Genomic DNA, 22,112 nt, shown 5'->3' on the forward strand with positions numbered 1-22,112 from the left:
TGATCTGAATTTCTGCTGTGTCCGTTTTAATTGATCCAGATATTTGTACGCCTGGATTGGATCTCGTTCCAAAGCTGTGTTGAAATTCTTTCTTTCAAGATCATTCCCTCACTCCATAAATTTTCTGTTTTCCACTGTACTCCACTTTGTCAAGCATAATTATTTTATCCAAATAAGAGAGCATGACCCAGGGTCCCACGCTAGATAATATTTGCATTTTCTTATTTTAATTTTAATGAGAAGTTTTATTGATAAATATTGAAACTACTTTCCCAACCTCAATAGATGCAGCAAAATTGTCTGGTTTCCCCTTTATCTAAATAAAGAGCCTTTATTTTTATATTCTGACATGGCCATGGACCCTTACTGCACACATTGCATTTGGAAGTTACCTTTTCTAGGGCTCATAAGGCTGTAACTTCAGCTCCGGTGGGGCTCCTCACCTCCCTGCTTCTCTCTAAATCCCTTTTCGGAACAAGGTAGATATAAATACATGAACAATTACAGCCCCCCGATGTGTTTAGACATTTCACTGGATCTTAGAGAATCACACTTGTGATAGGCAAGGGTTTGTGACGTCAGAGTGCTATGTCCAGGTGTCCCTGGCTCTCTGCCTTAACTGTGTACCTGAAAGGCTGCATGTCAGCTGTTAGTGAACCCCATCTCTTTGTGTCATGACTCCTCCCAGTGTGTGAAGCTTCCCCATCCAGGAGCCATCACTGGCTCTGTAGGGCTTCCCCCGCTGCCCCCATCAGGCACCTCTGGTGGTGTTCCTCCGGCCCCAGGTAAGAATGCCCCCCACACATTTTCCCCCTAAGCAGCCTCTGTCTTCATGATTGGTCACAGATGTAGTTGAACACATCACACTGACGCCTAGAATCAGTAGTAAGCCTCTTGGTCACCTTGACCCATCAGCCATGCGGGTGCCTACAGGCAGTCCATGATTTGTGAATAAAAGGAGCCGCACACTTGGGACAAATCCTTGACTTTGTAACACGGTGTTTTGTTTTGCCAAAAGCGGAGTGTATTTATTACTTTTTGTCAGATTATAAACACATGTTTAGAAAACAGTATAATAAAACAAATGTACACAACAACAAGAGAAAGTCTCCCTAATTCCACTTCCCTTCCCAGATCACATATCCTTTACAATATCTTTTAATTTATTTGTTTTATTTATTTATTTTTGGCTGCGTTGGGTCTTCGTTGCTGCTCGTGGGCTTTCTCTAGTTGCGGTGAGCGGGGGCTGCTCTTCGTTGCAGTGCGCGGGCTTCTCATTGAGGTGGCTTCTCTTGTTGCGGAGCACGGGCTCTAGGCGCGCGGGCTTCAGTAGTTGTAGCTCGTGGACTGTGGAGAGCAGGCTCAGTAGTTGTGGCACACGGGCTCAGTAGTTGTGGCTCGTGGACTCTAGAGCGCAGGTTCAGTAGTTGTGGCGCACGGGCTTAGTTGCTCCGCAGCATGTGGGATCTTCCCAGACCAGGGCTCGAACCCGTGTCCCCTGCATTGGCAGGCGGATTCCCAACCACTGTGCCGCCAGGGAAGCCCCCTTTGCGATTTCTTGTCTGCACATATGCACGTATGTGCTACTGTCTTGTTTATAAATATTCTGTGCGTGCACATTTCTAAAACTGCTTTTTTCCCTTGGTGATACAGGATGGAGCTCTCTCCATGCCAGTGTGTTCGCTTCTCCCCTGTCCTCCTCACAAAGGGGTCAGCTTCGCACAGCGTGCTCCGGGACACGGTTTTGGCCCCGTCTCCAGGAGTCACGGGACCAGGGGATGACCTCACCGGGTACACCATCTGCCCTGCCTGGCCAGAGGCTGCATCGGGAGGGCCAAGGGGGCACCATGTGTCGTTGGATCCAATGTGGGGTGGGGCTCTGGGCCCTGAGAAGCTGTTTAGTCTGAAAATACAAACAGGATACAGAAAGGTTTGGCTCAAATAATGGGTGATAAGGTTGTCGTGATAATAAGCACAGCTGGCACTTCGATCGCGTTTACTATATTAACTCGTTTAATCCCCACACTTTACAGACGAGGCAACGGAGGCTCTGAGAGGTTGAGTGACTTACTCAAGGCCACCCAGCTAGTAAGTGGCAGATCTGGAGTGGAACCCAGACAGCCCGGCCCCGATGTGTGCTCCACGCCCCCGAACTGCACTGTCAACTCCGCCCCTGATGCTGTGTGGGCACCCCTGTCAAGGGGGTAATTCAGGGACGGCGTGCTTGACCTGGGTGGCATTTTTCCCATGGGTTCAAAGGACACTATTTGTTTTCCGTCCTTCTAGCCGTGCTGAGATCAGGTTGCTCATTACTGAGGGACATTGCTGATTAGAGACAGACTACGCCGTCCTCCCGTGCCCCGCGTCCTTCAGGGTGTGCTCTCAGACTCAAAAAATAGAAATGAAAGCATCCTCAAAACTACCACCTTCCCTTCCTCATTTCCTCTCCCCTCCACTTCTTCCTTGTTGTTCCATCTAATGAAACGTTGTGACAAAAAGAGCCAATTTCTGGTCATTGCACGTGGCCTCTCAGACTCCCACCTCCTTCGCTGCCAAGACTGGTGTGGACGATTCGTCTCTCCCCACATCACCTCCCGGCATCACCTTCTCCGCATCACCTCCCCTGTCTCCTCTGTGCTCCGGGTGCCAGTGCTGGGAGGGGTGGGGAGCAGAGACACCCCCGTTCTTCCCCGATGCTTACCTTTGCTCTGTCACTTCCGAGACCTTCCTGGAAGGACCCCCTCGTTTCTCCTCCTCTCCCTGGGCTGACCCAGAGCTGCCTCTCACCTCTTCATGCTCTTACCACCCCTCCTTCAGGGCAGAAGCACAAAGGCTCCTGTATTGGCCCCTGATTTTATCCCTTCAGGTTAAGCCTCCTCTTCCCCATCCTCAGATATCTTCTCCTTGCTCAGAACCCACGTGTCATAACAACAGTACCGAGCATCAGTCTAGAGCATCCACAGTTCACTGAAGCGCTCTCTCTCACATGCATTTTTCCAGTGACCCTCACAGCCACCCTGTGACACAGGTGTCCTCGTGCCCATGTTACAGATGAAGAATCTGTGATTCAGAGAGGGCAAGTGACTGGCCCAGCATCGACCAGCCAGTGAGTGGTCCCTCCTAAGCCTAGAACCCAGGGCTCTGGACTTCACACCACATGTCCTTTCTACCCAAATCCATGAAGAGGTCTGAACCGGCAATAAGGTCCTCAGGAAGATTTGGAGCCAGTGCCTACACCTTGGAAACCAAGGGCACAAGGAGTCCAGCCATTCATGCAACTAACAAGGCTGGACTTGGTGCATTCCACGAGAGGCGTTAGGGCTGAGTGGCCTCTCAGGGTAGATGCAAATATGGCATCTCTGGATCATGAGACCCTGCTTCATGGGAGAGACCCAGGTCCAAGGGAAAGCGAAGCCAGGGACCCTCCAGGCTCACCTTTGGGGGCAGGATGGAGGGTGACTCCCCAGCCCCTGCTGTGAGGGCGAAGCCGTGCAGTGTTCTCAGAGGGCCTTGAGAGGGGGTAGCCTAAGTGCTATTCATCGGTCCCAGGAATGGCTAATGGAGGAGCAGGTGCTCCCGAGAACCCATAATGGTCTTTGGCAAATGTCCCGAGGTGCCTCTGAGAGGCCTCCCAGCACCTGACTTGCTGCTGAGGCAAGACCCTGACTGCGGGGGGCCCATTCAACATGGGGTACAGCCGTGTCCTCACGCCCCTGACATCATTCCGCCCAGCGTTCACTCCCAGAGACTTCCTAGCCCTAAGCTGAGCTTTCCAGGAAATCACTACACGCCACACTCTGTCCCCAGCTCTGGCACTATCTCTAGGTCCACTTGAGCCTCTCTGTGCCTCAGTCTCCCCAGCTGCAAAATGGAGCTAAGATGACCCGTGTACCTCACAGAGGTGCAGTTGGAATGGCTCCTCCCATATCAGGGCTTCAGAGTGGGGCTTCGTGATTTGTCGGTGAAGGTCTCCAAAGACCCACCCTGTGTCCAGCTGGAGGCTAGGACTGCAGGTTCAAAGCCACGCGTGCATCCTTCCTCAGCCGGGGCTACTGAGCATCAGTGCAAAAATGGGGATAATAAGATAATTTCCTCCTTCACATAGGTCGTTGTGAGGACTAAATGAGATGAAATGTGTAAACAGTGCCTGGCTACAGAAGTATTTATTCAGGGAAGATCATGGATGGCTAAAAAAAAAAAAAGGGCGGTGGGGGGGGACTTTAAAAGTCCCCCTCCAGCACTTTTCAAGTGTAATCTTGTGTTGGGTTGTGAACCATTTGCTGCCTGTTAGAGCTAGAGGGCAGAGATATAACAGCAAATCTAGAAACTGTAGCCATTGACGATCAACCAGAAATTAATATAAAGCTTATTAATATCAGCATATTTATTAAACAAATAAAGTAGGCTACAGAACAACTGGTATGGTATGGTCTCCTTTGGGGAAAATTATATGTGTGCATAGGAGAGGTGTTTGCAAAGAAGTTCCCTAGAATGTTAACAGTGGTTATTTTGCTTTCCTCTTTTCACATTTTTGTATTTAACTTTTTAATAATGACTATGAATCACTTTTATAAAACAATAAATTCTCTCTCTCTCTCTCCCTCTCTCTCTCTCAGGATTAAGAGTGGCTTGCCCTAGAAAAAAAAAAAGCAATTTTTCGCTGTGGTTTTTCCCAGCTTTGACATCAAAAGAGACTGCTTTTTATCCATTTGGTGCTCTGAGTTCAGGGGGTTCATCTCAGATACAGTTAAGTGGTGGCCAGGGCCATTGGCAGTCCCTGAACAGGACAGAGGCTCAGCAGCCTGCTGCCACCCCCTGTAGGGGTGTCACATGGCAGTGCTGTCCTCCTTGAAGGCTAACTGATCAGTAACTCATCAGAAAGGGGGTTGGAGGGAAAACTACTGCAGTTCTGAAAACAAAGGCCACCCAAGCACGCCGTATCATCCTAACAGATGCTACAGCACTATTTGACTATGCCAGCAGTTACAAAGGAGGTAAAAAAAATAAAACAGAATCCTTGAGCTTAAAACCAGAATTGTCCTCTCCGACACAGTCTGTGGATTTTCTTAGTGGTGGACGTCACCCAGCTGACATCAGCCATGACACATGGTGTGTGCACAGCAACACTACGTCCCCCCAGAAAGCGGCCTTCATTCATGCTTTCATACAACTGTTGATTGTTCTCTTTGGATTGAGGCCCGGGATTATTCCAGTTTCTTCTCACCAACCTAAGTCTTTCCTCTCTGTGGGCTCCTTTATCTTCTCTCCACTTAAGTTGGCAGTTCTGCTTGAAATCCGGGTATTATCATTATTATTGTTCAGATTTGGTTCTAGAACATTCTCTGGTACCCTGTGATAGGACGTGAGCACAAGCTCACACTTTAGAGTTCCTCTGAGGTTTGCCAGGCCGTCTTCCCTCCAGCAAGTCTTCCTGAGAACTTCCCCGTGGTGCCTGGGTGCTGGGTGCCACCTGCCTGTCGAGGGCGGGAGAGAAGAGGGGCAACACAAAAGGAGATGCAGCTCCCGGTTGGGACTAGCTGTGAGGGAAGAGCGTCTGAAGCAGCAGAGTTGCCACGAGCCAGCCCAGTGTTTTCTTGAACCCTGGAGGCTCTTTCTCTTTCTTTAGGTGCAGTTGGTTCCCCGCTTCATAAGTATAGGGATTTCCTAATGACCTTGGACCCAGACTTCACCTCCGCCAAGGAGACTACTATGCCTGCCCTTTCACTAATCTTTATATCTTAAAGTAAAACAGTTGAACCGTAAGCATTAAAGAATAGACTGTAAATACAAAGAGAAAGTTTTCAAAGGAAACGAAAGCTTTCAGTTGAGTGGGTCCTTATGTTCCTGAAATGGGTGATCTCAGTCACTGCTTGATTTAATCACTGTGTCAGTCGGCCTCACAAGGTCAGATTCTGGTGCCAGGCTGCTTGGGCTTTGAGCCCTGACTCCATTACATGTTTACTGTGTGACCTTGGGCAAGTTACTCAACCTCTCTGTGCCTCGGTTTCCCCCTCTGTAGAAGTAGACATAATAACAGGGGCAGTTGTGTTGATTAAATGAGCCAATACCTGGAAATGCTTGAAACATGGCTCCTGTCATGAGGAATCCTGTTTTCCACCTGAATGCACTGGCAAATTCATGATGGTGCAGAAAAGGGACCAGAGCAAAGGAAAGATGGGATGCGGGAGCCAAAAATAACCTTGGAGAACAAAGGTCATTTTAAGGTTATTTTTAGATTTCTCTCTACTTGATCTTCAACTATCTGAGAGATCCATTTAGGGTGTTTGTTTTTTTAAAAAACAGCTTTATTGGGATATGTCACATGCCATAAAATCCACCCTTCGAAGTGTACAATTCAGTGACTTAAGTATAGTCACAAAGTTGTGCAATATCACTACTCTCTAATTCCAGTTGGGTTTTTAACCTGAGGGAGTTTTAAGGGCCAGCGTCCTTTTTTTGGACAGAGCCACCTGTTCTGGTGGCGGTGATTGCGCTGAGTCACGGCAGCGGCCCGGGAGCCTGCAGTGCTGCCTGGGGGAGAAGCTGAGTGGCTGGGCTGCAGCGAGCGGGCACTGCGCCCCGGCATGTGCTGCCCCCTAGCGAGGGCTGCAGCCCCGCCCGAAACAGCTCCCCGCCGGCGCCTTCAGGGAGGGGGCTCTAGGACACAAAAAGCTCCTCCCGGGCTTGGACTGCACAGGCAGCGCGTCCTGCTTGGAGCCTGGTGAGCCAGGGTGCGGGACCAGCCCCTGACACGGGCTTTCTTCTTACCTCCTCGACTCTAATTCCATCCAGCCGGGACAGGGTCATTTCTCCGGGTCCTGGAGGGGAGAAAAGGGCTATGTTTTTAAACTCTCTGTTGGGAAGGCACTGATATGATACAATTTCCGAAAGATGGGTTTTAGCATCAAAAGATCAGAGTTCACATCTTGCTCTGCCTCTTACTAGCTGTGTGACCCTCAGCAGGTTCCTGAACCTCTCTGAGCCTGTTTCCTCATCTAGAAAGTGAGGATAATTCCTCCCTTGGGTCTGTTGTATTACAGAGATTCGCTTTCTCTCTCTGAAGCCCCTGAGACTGGCTAATAGTCACGACTCAAATAAACAGATGCTTTTAATATTCCAAAACTGCCAAAAATGGTGTCCACTGTTGTCCTGGCTTACCCGAGGAGCTTTCTAGAATCAAAATGCATTGCTGTAAGTAAGAAAATTAAAAGGAATAGGAAGGATGGCAGTAGGTGTAGGAAGGCTATTTGGTCTTCATCTCCTTCAGGTAGAGACTGCCCCAGGTCAGCTGAAACCCGCAGACACCCTGGAGAACTGGGCAGGAGCAAAAGCCTGGGTGGGGAAGCAGACAGAGTCATCAGAACTGCCGGGAATTTGTGTTCCAGAGGGGAGTCAGGTCCCAGGCTGCCTTGCTGGCCTTGGGCAAGTCATTTAGGCTCTTGGGGCCCTTTACCTGGCTGGGATTTGCATCCTGCCCACCTCATAGGTTTGTGGTGAGCCTATATGTTCTGGCGTGGGAAAGTGTCCAAGAAAATGGCAGACGTGCTTCAAATAGCGAGCAGGGTTCCCTGGTGATGCTCCAGAAGTCACCTCTGAGCTGGGCTAGGTACCTGGGCTTCCCTCACCCACCTCTGGATGCCTCAGAGGGCAGCCTGAGATGATCAGAAACAAAGCTGCCTCTTCAGGTAGGACACACAGAGCATGTGAACTCTACCAGGCAGAAAATTTATCCACTTTGCAGCCTGGGAAGACCCTCTTCTTCGGGAGCAAAAGGGACCCGGGGTCTCAGTTGCACATACCTGTGCCCTGAGGGTCTGGAGGGGCCGGGGGCCCAGCCTTGGCAAAATGAGGAAGAAGTTGAAGGTTGTCTGAGGGTCCCTGCCATTCTCCTCTTCCACCATCCTACCCCTTCCTGCCCTCACCTTTCCTCCCCCTCCACCCCGATTTCAGCATTATCAGACAAACATCACAGTAAAAAAATTCCATATTATCTTGTTTCCAAACTTAAAAGACTGTGGGTAATCATCAATGGATACAGGGATAAACAAAATGTGGTGTATCCATACAATGAAATATCATTCCAGGAGTGAAGTCCTGACACGTGCTACAACGTGGGTGAATCTTGAAAACATTACGCTAAGCGAAAGAAGCAAGACACAAAAGCCCAGTGTTAGATAATTCCATTTATTTGAAATCTCCAAAATTGGTAAATCCATAGAGACAGAAAGTAGATTAGTGGTTGGCAGGGCATGGGGGGAGGAGGATGGGGGGAAACTGCTTAATGGGCACAGGGTTTCTTTCTCGGGTGATGAAAATGTTTTGGAACTAGACAGTGGTGATGGTTGTTCACTTTAAAATGGTCACTTGTGTGTTGTGTGGATTTTACCTCAATCAGGAAAGTAAATAGAAAAGACCGGGTTGCAGCAGCCACGGTTTGATTCAGGGGGTTCCTCCCTCCCTGTGCCTTCACCCCCTCTCCTGCCTTCTCTTTTATCCTCTCATCACCTGCACTGTCCTCTTTGTTCCTCTGTCTCTCCCTCTCAGCCCTGCAGACACTCTTCTCCCTTTTCCTGGCTTGCCATCCCCCAAGCCATTGGCAAGGCAGCATTGGGTCTGGGGGTGTGATCTTGTAGGACCAGGCAACTTAACAAGCCCCTTCCCCTCAATTTACCAGCTACCAAATGACAAGGACAGACTCCAGGACCCTCTGCTTCTCATTTTCTCTTGTCAGGAGGCAGTGCTTTTCCAAGGGTCCCAAAAAAGTGGCCCGTTTTCGTTTCCAGGTTTAACTCAACTTTTGTGCTGCTCCTAAAATTTCTTCCTTACCTCCCACCCCACTGCCTGTAGGTCACTGCCTGGGAAAGTGGGAGGTAGGAAATCAGAGAGATTGAAAAAGAGATTGGTTGATTTAGAAGAATAAGAAGGCAAAGCATGGCCTTAGGACAATAGCTCCTGGCGTGTTTATTTTCCTGTCTGTGTGTCTCTCTTAGGCTACAGGGATCTGTGGGGTGATATAACCACGTCTAGTCTGGACTGTGTACCCACCTCAGGGCTATGCTTATTTTTGTGTTTTCAGTCTGCTGTCTCTGCATGAAAGTCCTAGGGCTGGGACATACGGCTGTGCCGTTTGTCAGTTGCTTTACATGTTCTTTGTCCAGTTCTTCCAGAGATATCATCCTGCCCTTGGCTCTCGTAGAGGAAGACCACAGGGGTCAGAGACGGTGGGAAAAGAAGGAGGCAGGGCTGAGTGTTCAGACCCTTGGCTGGGATGCCAGGGCCCCCTGCCTCTCAGCCAGGCCTGGGCTAGAGACTCCTGCTGCCCTGTGACCAATCCTCCCAGGGCTCCGAGCTGGAGGACACAGGCCTAATCGATCCACTTAAAGTAAAACATTGGAGCAGGAAGGGCGCTCAGGGGTCACTGGGTGACATGAAGGAGGTTGAGAGAAGTGACTTAGTCACAGCTTTGGGGTGTGAGTCCTGGACACTGCTGCTTTCACACCCCAGATCTGTGCCCCAGTGGAAAATTGGGGAACATTTGATGGTCCCGGATGGAAGAACCGGCAGTGAGGGCAGCTGAGTGCTCCGTGAGGACACAAGCTTTGCATCCTGGCGTCGCCTCTTCCTGGCTATGTGACCTGGGCAGAGTACCTCCCAGATTCCTCATCTGCCCGTAAGTGACCCAGACAGGTCCCACCCGACGGGACTTGCATTCTCGTGCTCAGTATTTGTCCTAAGACTGAGAAGAAGAACTACTTCATTTTACTCTCCGATGACATCCTCCTCTGGGCTCTATTTTCTGCTTATGTCGAGTAGCCTCTCAGAGATGCTCCAGGGATGACCTGTAGGTACCAAAACATTAGCACGGGGCAAGTGGCCCAGCCCAGATGAGTTGGAGAGACAGCACTGGTGGCCTCATTGAATCAGGAGGTCCATAAACCTAAGGCCATTTGCTGGGGTCAGTGGGAGGTACAGGGGTGGGGGGGTGCCTCCCTGTTTAGAGAGTTCTTCCCATGCATTCCTCTTTTTACCCTAAAGGAAAATAGTGACACCTGAGACGCACACGGTTTATTCATTTTGCATAGTGAATAGTAGCCTATGTTTTAAAGGATGATTTAATTTCTCCAGAGGCCCCTGTAATTTGTTCAGCTTCCTATTAGTGCTTCTGACTTTCTCCAGCCATGCAGGGGTGGTGCTGGTGGCAGGGAAGTGGGGGGATCCTTAGAATCTGGAACAGTGAGACCCATTGCCTTGTCTTTTGCTCTGTGGCGCTGAGTGAGGCGGCCTGGCAGCCAAAGGGCTTATGCTACGGATGCTGTCTCCAGTCCCTAGAACAGTGTGGCACTGCCCCAAGCCCCAGAATGACCCTTAGTTCTCCTGCTCCTGACTTGAAACTTCTGGAAACTTCTGGAAGGAGACCAAAATGTACAATGATTCTTGCTAAGACTTAATTACAGATTTTTTTTTTTTTTTTTTTTAATATTGAGAGAGGAGAAGAAATACTGGGAAAGCGAAAAGCAGGAGTCTGTAAACTATGGCCCATGGGCCAAATCTGGTGTTAGCTGGGAATGGTTTTTACATTTTCAAATGGTGGAAAAAAACAAAAACAAAAGAAAAATATTTCATGATACATAAGATTATATGCAACTCAAATTTCAGTGTCTGTAAATTAAGTTTAACTGGGACCCAGCCGTGCTCCTTCATTTACGGATCTATCATCAATGCTTGCTTCCCTGCTGCAGCAGCAGAGGTGAGTAGTTGTAACAGAAGGCACAGCCCCCAAAGCCTAAAATATTTACTATCTGGCCCTTTACAGAAACAAATTGCTGACCCTTGACCTGAAATTAAAGTGGAAAACTGTTTCATTGTAGATCTGTTTTAAAAAAAGATTCATAAAAAATTTAAAATTATAATGGAAATCAAGAGGGATAGCAGAATCTATTTCCTAGAACTTATGTCAAATCAATCACCAGTTGGTAAAATGCAGTGGGGGAGATTCTTCTTTTGAGCAGGGATCTTTTAAAGACAGAACCCACCCTTGTTGACCAGCTGCTTTGGACCCTGATGCTGTTCCCTTTGACTGTGCTACCCCCTCCCATTTTCCCAGCCTTCCAAGCCCTCACCTCTAGTGTAATCCTGGATTCTGCTCTCTCTCTCTGACCCCAGCCCAGTTTTAAAGCCCAGTCTAATGTTATCTAAAGTACACTTCTTGGATCTGTCCCTTCCTTTCCATGGGCTCTGACCCCTGCTCTGGTTCCGGCTTTTTTGCTGTATGCCTGGGTCAGTGCAGTCACCTCCCTGCCAACAGTCCTTTCTTACCCATCCAATTGGCCCTGCCGACTGTTGCTAAAGTGACCTTAGAGCACTTCTTTGATGCCGCCCTGCTCATGCCTGTGAACAAAGTCCAAACTGGCCACCTTGCCCACCTCCAGACTTTTGAGTGAGAAGCAGCCAGCATGTCACGTGGTTCACCCCATCCACCCCCAACATGGTGGTCCTGCAGATGGGCAGGGAAGAGACCAGGGCAAGCGGGATCTTTTTAGTTGTGGCATGCGGGATCTTTAGTTGCCGCATGCATGCGGGATCTAGTTCCCTGACCAGGGATCGAACCTGGGTCCTCACAAGTCACTGAGTGAGAGATTTTTCTGCTAAGGGATCTCATCTCTGATAAACAGAAGGCTAGAAAATGGTTCTCCCATTCATTCCCCAGAGACCTTGAGGGGAACCCATTGCCCCTGTGCCAGTACCAGTGTTAGAGCTCCGGCCATAATCATCTCAACTGTGGAAACCCAAAGCCCTTATTATTATGTCATCAACACGATGAAGGGGAGGGTCCCACTCACAAAGGCAACGCCAAGGATGAGGAGACATCAAGAGTGGCTGCAGCAAGATTAGGAAAGATAAGAAAAAAAGAGACCCAAAAAATCAAACAAATAAAAATTAAAAAAAAAAAAAAGAGTGGCCTCAGCAATATGCAGGACTACATCCTTCCCTCCACCGCAAGAGATTTAGAAACAAGAATAAATGGGAAAACATACCTTGCTCTTGGGTGGAGACACTAAATATTGTGAAGATAGCAACTTTTATCGTTTTGGCTCATCATGCAGTTCCAGCCAAAATCCCAATGGAATTTTGAGAATTTGAGAAAAAAATGTTCTAAAGAGCACCTGGTAGAGAAAATGTGCAAGAAGGTCAAACAATTTTGAAAAAAGAAGATGAGAGTGTCTGAGCCCACCTAGAGAATAAGACTGGAGATCCAACACTTAAATCGGGAGGCTCTAGCACCAAACTTGACAGGTGAATGGAGCAGAATAGATGGTTCACTCACCTGGGGAAAGAGGGCAGATTGTTCTATGAATAGGGCTGGGCCCATTGGTTTAGCTGTTGCATTTGGGAGAAAATTTTTAGATTCCCACCTCATATCATACACTTAAATAAATTCTAGATGAATTAATAAATTTAATACAAAGAATTAGATCACTAAAAAAATAGTAGAAAATATTTATGCTCTTCACATACTATAGAGCAATGGAATAAATCACAAAGAAAAATAGACTTGACTGTATGAAAGGTAAAACCCGTCAGTAGAAGCCATCAGAAACCAAAATAGGGAGTTCCCTGGTGGCCTAGGCTTTCACTGCCATGGCCCAGGTTCAATCCCTGGCTGGGGAACTGAGATCCCACAAGCTGTGCGGTGTGGCCAAAAAAAAGAGAAAGAAACCAAAGTAAAAGGAGAAGCTATTAGCCACAAATATGATAAAGGGTTCATGTCACTCATAGATTAAGAACTCATTCAAATCATTACAGTGATCACTGAGGCATGACAGAGAAGCAAAGGATGTAAATGGGCATTTTATAAAAGAAGCCAGTGCATCAGATTTTTGCTTTTACACTTCCATCCACCATGTTCCAAATGGGAAAACTTAGTCCTTGAAAGGAATTGATCAAATCTACAAAACAAAACCACGGGGCTCATTAAACTTCTTAGTGTTCCCTAAAACCTTAGCTGCAGGTTGAACAGGACGACCTGATTTGGCTGATCTGGCTCACCCGGGCCAGGTGTAGTGTCTCCAGCCAGTTTGGGAGGCCTTGCGCTTCTGGGCTGATTCTACCGCTCCTGGGTGGGGCTCCTGGTGAGTCAGCGGGTGAGGTGACTCATGGACCAACCCCGGGCACGAGCAGCTGGGCAGTGACCAGGGATGTCCTGAGAGAGGCTTCACCAGGAAGCAGCGAGGGAGGCGTTACTTCCTAGAGTTGGGTGGGGAGCAGTAGTTGACTCCTTTGATAATGAAACTTGTTCCTCTTAGCACAGGGGTTCTTGTTTTGGGGCTTTCTAAGGGAAACAGACCATCAGTATATCTCAGGGTAGAGAATATCGCCACCAGATACTAAGTCTTGAAGGATGAATTGGGCTTTGATCTTCCCAGGATAAAGTCCTGCCCATCCTTGGGGAGATATCAAAGGTTTGGAGATGTTCAGCCTCAGATGCCTCTCCCAAGAGCTCTCTGAGAGACAAGGGCCTCAGTCAGAATGAAAAGTAGCTGCCTAGGAGGGGCCAGGCCACCCACCCTCTGCCTCACCCAGAAGAGGTCTCACTGACCTCATTCTTAGAACCATCCTAAGCCCTCCCAGCTTCTTATCCTACATCGTGGGTGGAGAAGAGAGCTCAGACACCCACACGAGCGTGTCCTGCCTAGAAAGGAGAGAAATGGAGCTGGACCTGAGTATGCCAGTGGCCAGCTGGTATAAACACAGTGCCAGAGGCTGGCTGTCTCCCCACACCTATGTCAGTCTGGGAGGTATTAGGTGGAGTGTCTGCCCCAGGTGGACCCTCCCACCCTGTAGCCCACCATTTATATGACTTGTCCAATACCTGTCAGAGGTAAGACTGTGGATTTTAGAACATTTGGCAACTCATAATGCATTTTGACAATGCGTGACATCAGGTACGCCCTCCACACCTGGCCCATGGCAGACATTACTCATTGATCACAGAAGCCAGAGAGCTAGCACAGTGGAGGCTTGGAGGAGAAAGAAAGGCTTGTCCTCTCCAGTTTGTGTTACCAGTTCTCCCCCTGACAACTCGCCTACGGCTACTGGAAAACAGCTTGTGAAATGAGAACAGAAACATAAGAGGATAACTATTAACAAATTATAAAGGAAAACTAGAGATTTAAAGTAACGAAAGCAAACAAAATTAGAATAAAGGTAAGAACATAAAGGAAAGGCAGTAAAGAAAGGGAAATGGCCGCCCAAATTTTAAAAATGAAGACTAAATTTATGTCAGAATTATAAAAAAAATGATAAAAGTTAGTTATAAAAAAGAGAGATTAAAAGAAAAAGCAACCTAAAAGTTTAGAAAGATAGAAGATAACAGGGAAATATATTTTAAAGGGATTTCAAAAGGTTAATGACCCTCTGGGCAACTTTTACAATCTTTCTATAAGTCTAAAATTATCTCAAAAAATTTAAAATATTAAGTGAAATGCTAACATGAATCTGGAGTGAAAATTCAAAGTAAAAATAATGAAAAAATAAGGATATAAATAAATATATGTAAAATAAACCAATAAATATGTTTACTTAGATATGTTTTATTACATATATAGCAATATATATGTATTTATTACATATCTTTATATAAATATATGTAATAAATCAAATAAATATATGTAAAATAAATCAAAACATAACTGAGATTTTAAAAGGGTAAGAAATAGGGCTTCCCTGGTGGCGCAGTGGTTGAGAATCTGCCTGCCAATGCAGGGGACACGGGTTCGAGCCCTGGTCTGGGAAGATCCCACATGCCGCGGAGCAACTAGGCCCGTGAGCCACAACTACTGAGCCTGCGCGTTTGGAGCTTGTGCTCTGCAACAAGAGAGGCCGCGACAGTGAGAGGCCCGCGCACCGCGATGAAGAGTGGCCCCCACTCGCCGCAACTAGAGAAAGCCCTCGCACAGAAACAAAGACCCATCGCAGCCAAAAATAAATATAAATAAATAAATAAATAAAAATAAAAAAAAAACAAGATCAAAAATTATAAAAGTTTAAAGGGAGAAGTAGAAGCAGCTAGAACAGGGGAGTTTCAAAGATAAGAAAAAATATAAAGTAGCAAATAAATAATGAGATAACTAGATCATTTAAAAGGAAGGTATCAAAGTAAAATACAAGAGACTCAAATTACAGAGATAAAAATGTAAAACATGAAATAATCCAAAGTAGCACGAATGAACCACAGCAAAATGACATACTCAAAAGTTCAGAAATTCAAAGTTATAAGTTATTTTTAAGATAAAGAATTAAATATTGTCAGTAAAGAAGAGGGCAGAGTATGATTAAATGATCGTTTCTGGTGGACTTTGTTGAGCTTGAAGCCACCTCTCAGCTGGGGCTTTTGCGGGAGGGGAACGTATGCTGCTCTTCAGCCCCAAATTCATGCCCCCGCACTGTGCCCTGTTAAGGACTTAGCCTGGCTCTCAGAATGCACACCCGAGGGTCCTGGTGGGAACCAGTGAGGTGAGTGAAAGCCCGTCCCTGACCCCGGGGGGCCACCTGACTCAGAGCTGGGGAGTCGGGACACCCAGGTCAAGTTGGTTCCATGGCACTGCAGCGTGTGATTGAACGATCACGTTGCTTCTCTGTGCCTCATTTTCCTCACCAGCAGTGCCCAGCTGATGCCTTCCCTCTCAGTAAAAAAAAAAGAAAAAAAACCATCAGGGACTTCCCTGGTGGTGCAGTGGTTAAGAGTCTGTCTGCCAATGCAGGGGACACGGGCTTGAGCCCTGGTCTGGAAAGATCCCACATGCCGCGGAGCAACGAAGCCCGTGCGCCACAACTACTGAGCCTGCGCTCTAGAGCCCGCGAGCCACAACTACTGAGCCCACGTGCCACAACTACTGAAGCCCGCGCGCCTAGAGCCCGTGCTCCGTAACGGGAGAGGCCACCTCAACGAGAAGCCCTGGCACTGCAGCAAAGAGTAGCCCCCGCTCACCGCAACTAGAGAAAGCCCGCGCACAGCAACGAAGACCCAATGCAGCCAAAAATAAAAATAAATAAATTTATAAAATAAAAAAAAAATTTTAAACCCCATCAAACTACCAGTCAGCAGCATTTACTTTTTAATGAAGTGGAAAGAGCAGTGAGCATAGTAACAAGTCAGGCCTGCTGAACCTGCCCACCTGATGGTTTTGGACATGAACTGATTGTGATGCTGGTGAATTAAAAGTGCACATACAAGTAAATAACACTTCGGCAGCGATACACCCTGTGTATGAGGTTGGGCATCTGGCTGTTGGGGAGGAGAGAGGGGAGGTGGAAATCTGCCTGCTGTGAACTGGGGAGGTGGCACCTCTCTCTCCCTGCCCCCTACCCACCCCCAAGCACTTAGCCTCAGCACAGCACCCCAGCCCTCACCTCCCATCTTCGTTCCCCAGGTGGGCTTTGAACCAGGATGGCTGAACCCCGCCAGGAGTTCAACGTGATGGAAGACCATGCTCAGGGGGACTACACCCTGCTGCAAGACCAGGAGGGTGACGTGGAGCACGGCCTGAAAGGTTAGTGCACAGCCCTGCGTAACGGGCCCGGGCGCTGTGGGGATCACGGCCCACCCGACTGCTCTGGAAAGGGCTGGCAGGCAAGGTTCACATCCTGAGTTTTAAAGGAGTCTGAAATACTTTATTGTGTTAGATTGTCAATAGACTTGAAACCTCATTAATTTGAGTGAGCCAACAGAACTCAAAATGTGAGGCTATTTGAAAATCTGCCTTTTGCAAAGGAGAGTTTGCCACATACGTGAATATCGTATGATAAAGATTGCTGGAGGCTTGTTGGTCTAATTAATACAAGGGTGCTCTGTTGAGTCTTTAACCATACCCATTAACCTACAAATCAGCAGGATTTATTAGCATGCAAAATACATGACTTTATACATTATTTTTTTCTCTTCCTTAATAGGCCTGTCTGGCCCCTATTTGGCTAGAGTTGGTTAGCTCAGGGTTTCTTACTGTCCCTATTATACCTTAATAAACCACATCAACCTCTTAATGTTCTATAGCACAGTCTTTTGGCCCAAATGGCTTGGCCTCCTCTCTCCCCTTCACTGCACTGTCTGACCACCGAGATCGGGGAGCCCTGTGGAGCACACAGAGCCCTCTCTCTGGCTCCGAATGCTAGTCCCTGCATCACTGATGGGAGCACCAAGCTGACCTGTAGGGCACTGGCTTGTCCTTTAAGGAACCCTCTCCCCCCAGTGTCACTGGTGGCCAGTGCCCCCTGGAGCAGCCCACGGTGCAGCCTCGGGATAAGAAAGACTAGGTCCCTGTCTTCTAGACCCATTTCTAAGGAGATGAAATGGCAGTCTACTTTTCTCTTTTAATGCTAAAAATAACAAGCCTGGGGTGTGTGGTGTCGATGGCAGTGGTAGAGCTCCAAGGTGGGAAGGGAGCTCTTCTGGGTAAATCTATCTGGGAAGGTTCCCTGGAAGAGGCGGGGTTACCAGAAGGAGCCCTGGGTTGGGGAAGCACATGGAGAAAACATCCCTACCTTGGAGACGCTTCAGGACTCGTTGGGGGGGCCTTGTTTCAAAGGCTGACTTCTCTGTACCTGTTTAAGCAGAGAACACATTTGAAGGCAGAGCTTGGGAATCAGACAAGTGGGCTCCAAGTTGGGGGAGGTGAGGGAAGAAATGGGCTGTCCCCGGAGCTCAGAGGCCACCCTCTGGCCTTCTTGGGAGCCCACCCAGCCCGAAGCTCTGGGTGAGGGGAAATGCCTGCTCCCATTCGGCTCGACCCTCCCCTCCTGGTGTCAGGCATCAATGGTGGCAAGAAACGTGCATTCTGACCTCTCCCAGGCCACAGCCTAGCTGCAGCCAGAGCTGCTAATTTTCAGCTCCCCACGGGGTTGGAGCGGCAGCTGGGCCCTGAGAGCTCCCTCATCTGAGGACCTGAGCCCACCATCCCTCCACATGAGTGTTCTGCCTCATTATCAGTATCGCTGCTTTCACTTTCAAGTGTCCCTATTTGGGTGATAAAGTATATGGCTGCCCTACTTATAAATGGGACTTCCTTAAAATGATGATTCAGGCGACTTCCCTGGTGGTCCAGTGGTTGAGACTTTGCCTTCCAAGGCAGGGGGTGTGGGTTTGATCCCTGCTTGGGGAGCTAAGATCCCACATGCCATGTGGCCAAAAAACCAAAACATAAAAACAACAGAAGCAATATTGTAACAAATTGAATAAAGACTGTGAAAATGGTCCACATCAAAAAAAATCTTTAAAAATAAAAGATGATTCAGGCATTTTTGTAGAACTCTACAAAAGTTGGCAAAGGGCTTTGGCCACCGACATCTCAGGTAGCGCTCACAATAACCAGTGAAGGCGGAGGTTGCCTTCCCCAGTTTACAGGTGACAGAGTTTCGTGTCTGAGATTATGGGGCTAGTATAGCCTTCAGCTCCATGTCAGCTGTTTTTGCCTCTGGTCACCCTTAGCCACATCTCCTTAAAGCTTCAGTTATTAAACTCTTGTGGGTGGAATCCAACTTAGAATCCCAACATACTGAACTCTGCCCCAGATGAATTGTGCCAACGAAAAAATGGTGCTCTTGGGAATTCCCTGGCAGTCCAGTGCTTAGGACTCAACGCTTTCATTGCTGTGGCCCAGGTTCGATTTGGGAAACTGGGTGTGGGGTATCCTCTCTGGTCTATCTTTGCAGTTTTTCTGTAAATTTAAACTGTTCTCAAATAAGAAGTTCATTTTTTTAAAGTCCGGGGAAAAAAGTGGTTTTTACCACTTTTATTTTTTGAAAGAGAAACTAAATTCAATTTGTAAAGTAAGAACAAATTTACCAAGTTATTTTGTGTCTCAGAGGTGCTTAAAGTATGTTTACTGAAACTCCTCAATTCTTTTAACATAAAACGTGATTGGAAGTTCTATCCTGAAACAGATGTATGCATGAATATGTATAATATGTGTGCAAATTTTAAGATGCTAATAACCTTTTTGTCACTGCTTTGAAAGGAAAGTGTTTGAAGACAGTTTAAACAAACTTACCCAAAGAATATACTTGCCAAGAAAGCAAGTTGATACCTAAGAGATTTTCATGGTTCTCATCAAATTTGTTCTTGCTACTAAGGATTTAGAATGAGTTATTTTTATATGGGCAGTGAAAAGTGTGACTTGACAGAAGGTGTCACTTTACAAGCAACATTTTAGATAAGTGACAGAGACTTTTTTGAATAATGACAAGAAACCACATGTAAAATACTAAAACAAAGAGCATCTGCATTGATGCTAAAAGTTGGAATAGGATTAGATAGAGCCAAAGAGAGCTGCAAAGTGGGTAAAAGCTGGTTAACTGATAAAATAATGCACCCACATGAATTAAAAGGTGTTAATGAGTTAACTTGTTAGACCTTCCAGAAGAGCCTCAGAAGAGGCTTCTTCCTCCTTCCTTCCCTCCCTCCAAGAAATTTAACAAGGATAAAGCAGATGATGACAGTTGTAGGCTGGGGATGGATTGGGGGAGGGGTGTTTGGGGGACAAGTGTTTGAGGCACCGTCACGCCCATAGGCTTCTGTGCTCTGGCAGTCGAAGCTGGTCGGTAATAAGACCCGGCAGACAGTCTGCATGATGCTCCCTCACTATGTGTCCAGAGCCTACTTGAGGGAGTTGGCAGGTTTTTGCAAGCTCCAGGACCGGAAGCTTCTTTAGAATCAGCCCTTCTTTGGCTGGATGGGTGCAGCCAGAGCTGAGTGTCCAGGGATGACGTTCTAGCAGTGGGTGCGACATGTCTGATCTCGAAGTGTACTAGAACATCACTTGCCTTTTTTCATCTCGTGAGTCTGCTTCATGCAGAACCAGCTCCCTGTCCTGTATCTCCAAGGCTGCCCCCACCCCAGGTGGAGTGGCTTTTGCAGAGTCCATCAGAGCTCCCTTGGCTGTGGATTCTGAAAGGACAGTTTTCTTATAAGTAGCGATGGCTGACATTTCAGGTGTAACTCAAGGCTTGTTGGGCGGTACTTGGAGACACAGCCAAGTGTACAGTTAGAAGTAAGTACTGTGTCTGCCCTGAGCTAATTCCTTTGCAGAGGAAGGAGTTGGATCTCTGAGTGTTTTCCCAGGTCATTAATTGTCATTAATTCATGGCAGTGATCTCCCATGAATCTCTTCAGTTGGGAAACACAAAGCCCCAAGTTTACTTGTGGTTTAGCTTTCTGGTGTCTGCTGCCCGTTTGTCAATATAAGAGCCTTTGTCTCAGTTGGAACCACAAGCTAATTAAGAGGCAATTTCTCCTCTCGTCCCAGAACAGGTAAACATTGCGTGCCTCTTTGCCTGGTGACCCTGGTTTGGGGGCCCAGTTGTGTTGGGGTGGGGGTGGGATTGGTCCCCTTTGTGGTTTTATCATGTGCCCACAGTCCATCCGTCTGGGTTCCACGCTGGGTGATTTCAGCTCCAAAAGACACTGTCCCCAAGGTCCTCTGAGGTCGAAAGCAGGGGTGGAGAGAGGCAGCCATTCTGAGGGGCTCATTGTATATGTTCCAGAATCTCCCCTGCAGACCCCGGCCGATGATGGATCTGAGGAACCAGGCTCTGAAACCTCTGATGCTAAGAGCACTCCAACGGCGGAAGGTGGGGCCTCCCTCTTCTCACGGCTTTATTCAAGCAGCTCCTCCCATGCTCCGGCCTGCGCTTAGCCACGCTTTGAGCTCATACGTACCACCCTTCCTGGCTGCCTTTGCTGCTGCCGCTCCCCCTGGCTGAGAGATAGCTCGCTCGGTGCTTTGCAGGACGGGGCTCAGGCCCCGGGTGTTGTGGGAGCCACGCTCTGTTTTGACGCCTTGCTCGCTAGGGTCAGGTGTGGGCAGCTTCGTCGCGTGTGAGTTTTGAGGCAGCCACACTTGAACAGGCTGGGATCTGTGGCAAAGCAGGGCCTGACCTCAGCTCCACAGAGCCCCTGCTCCTCGCCCATTGTCTCCCCAAACTTCTTTCATGAGCCACCAGGTCCTGAAGCAGCCGTTTGGCTGAGGAAAGGGCAGGTCAGTGCACATCTCGAAGCTCACACTTTGGGACTGGTCTTGGTTTAGTATCTTTCGTTTCTTGAGCTTGGCCTGGGTGTCTGGACCTTGGCCATGGTGTTTGTTAGTTCCAGCCCATCTTCTAACCTGTCCTCTGTAGACATTTGGTGTCTAAGTTATGACAAAGCTACTAATGTATTTCCTGAAGTGTTCCTTGGTCCTGATTTTGACCATCTTCTCTTGCTTCCCATCTATATCAGTCAAGACTGTGTTGATCGCAGGTAATGGAAAACCCAACTAACTGTGACATACATATGAAGAGGTTTATTTGTCTCACATAATAAAATGTCTGGACTTGGGCAGCAGCTTCTCAGTGTCAACTATTTTGTCTTCTGCAATCATTAATGGCTGGATTGTTGCCTTATGGTTACAGAATGGCTGCTGTACCTCCAGGCATCACATCTGCCTTCAAGAAGAAAGAGAGTAGCAAAGCCAAAAGAGCCCTGAAACCAAATGTGTTCCCTTTTTATTAGGAAAGCAACAGTTTTTCTGCAGGCCCCACCTAACCAACTTCTGTTTATGTATCATTGGCCAGAACTGGGTCTCATGGCTACTCCTGGCTGTAAGGGAGGCTGGGACATTGAGCATTTTGCCTTCCAGGCTCTTTAGCAGGAAAAATCAAGGGATAAGGGCATTGACAATGGCTTTGGAGGAACCAGTCGGCAGTATCTGCCCCTCCATCTCTCCATCCTCTCCAAGGTTCTATTCTCAGCACTTCCCTGGGCCCTGCCCATGACTTTGATGAGAACCTGGCCCCAGCATCTCCTCAAGCGTCCACCTTTGGATGAATTCAGAAAGTGGCTGTCAAGTGCCTGCCAATTGATGGTGCATCCATGGAGGATATAGTGGATGTGGCCCTTCCCCCCCTTTGCCCACCACCCCCCAACCTCTGAGGTTCTCAGCCTAGTGAAGAGAATACCAGACCAAATGCTGTTTGCTCTCCTTCTTAGAGCCAGTGATGTTAAGACATAGCCTGCTTATCTTGTTAGGACAGTTTTGCAAGTTGCCTACCGCCCTGAGAAGGTCCTGAAACACTAATGCCAG

At 47.9% G+C, this 22,112-nt stretch overlaps 1 protein-coding gene across 12 annotated transcripts in view; it reads left to right on the forward strand.

The window, feature by feature from the left end:
- The window catches only part of MAPT (microtubule associated protein tau), a 109,185-nt gene that overhangs the window by 42,637 nt on the left and 44,436 nt on the right, over positions 1-22,112 (forward strand). For all 12 annotated transcript variants that reach the window (XM_007175823.3, XM_007175835.3, XM_007175837.3 and 9 more), the window contains exons 2-3: positions 16,431-16,550; positions 20,536-20,622. In XM_007175823.3, coding sequence (XP_007175885.2) covers positions 16,448-16,550; positions 20,536-20,622 — 190 coding nt within the window. In that variant the 5' untranslated portion in view covers positions 16,431-16,447. The remainder of the gene's footprint in view (positions 1-16,430; positions 16,551-20,535; positions 20,623-22,112) is intronic.

The sequence above is a fragment of the Balaenoptera acutorostrata genome, chromosome 20 (assembly GCF_949987535.1).
Source record: "Balaenoptera acutorostrata chromosome 20, mBalAcu1.1, whole genome shotgun sequence".
In the NCBI taxonomy this organism is placed as follows: Eukaryota; Metazoa; Chordata; class Mammalia; order Artiodactyla; family Balaenopteridae; genus Balaenoptera; species Balaenoptera acutorostrata.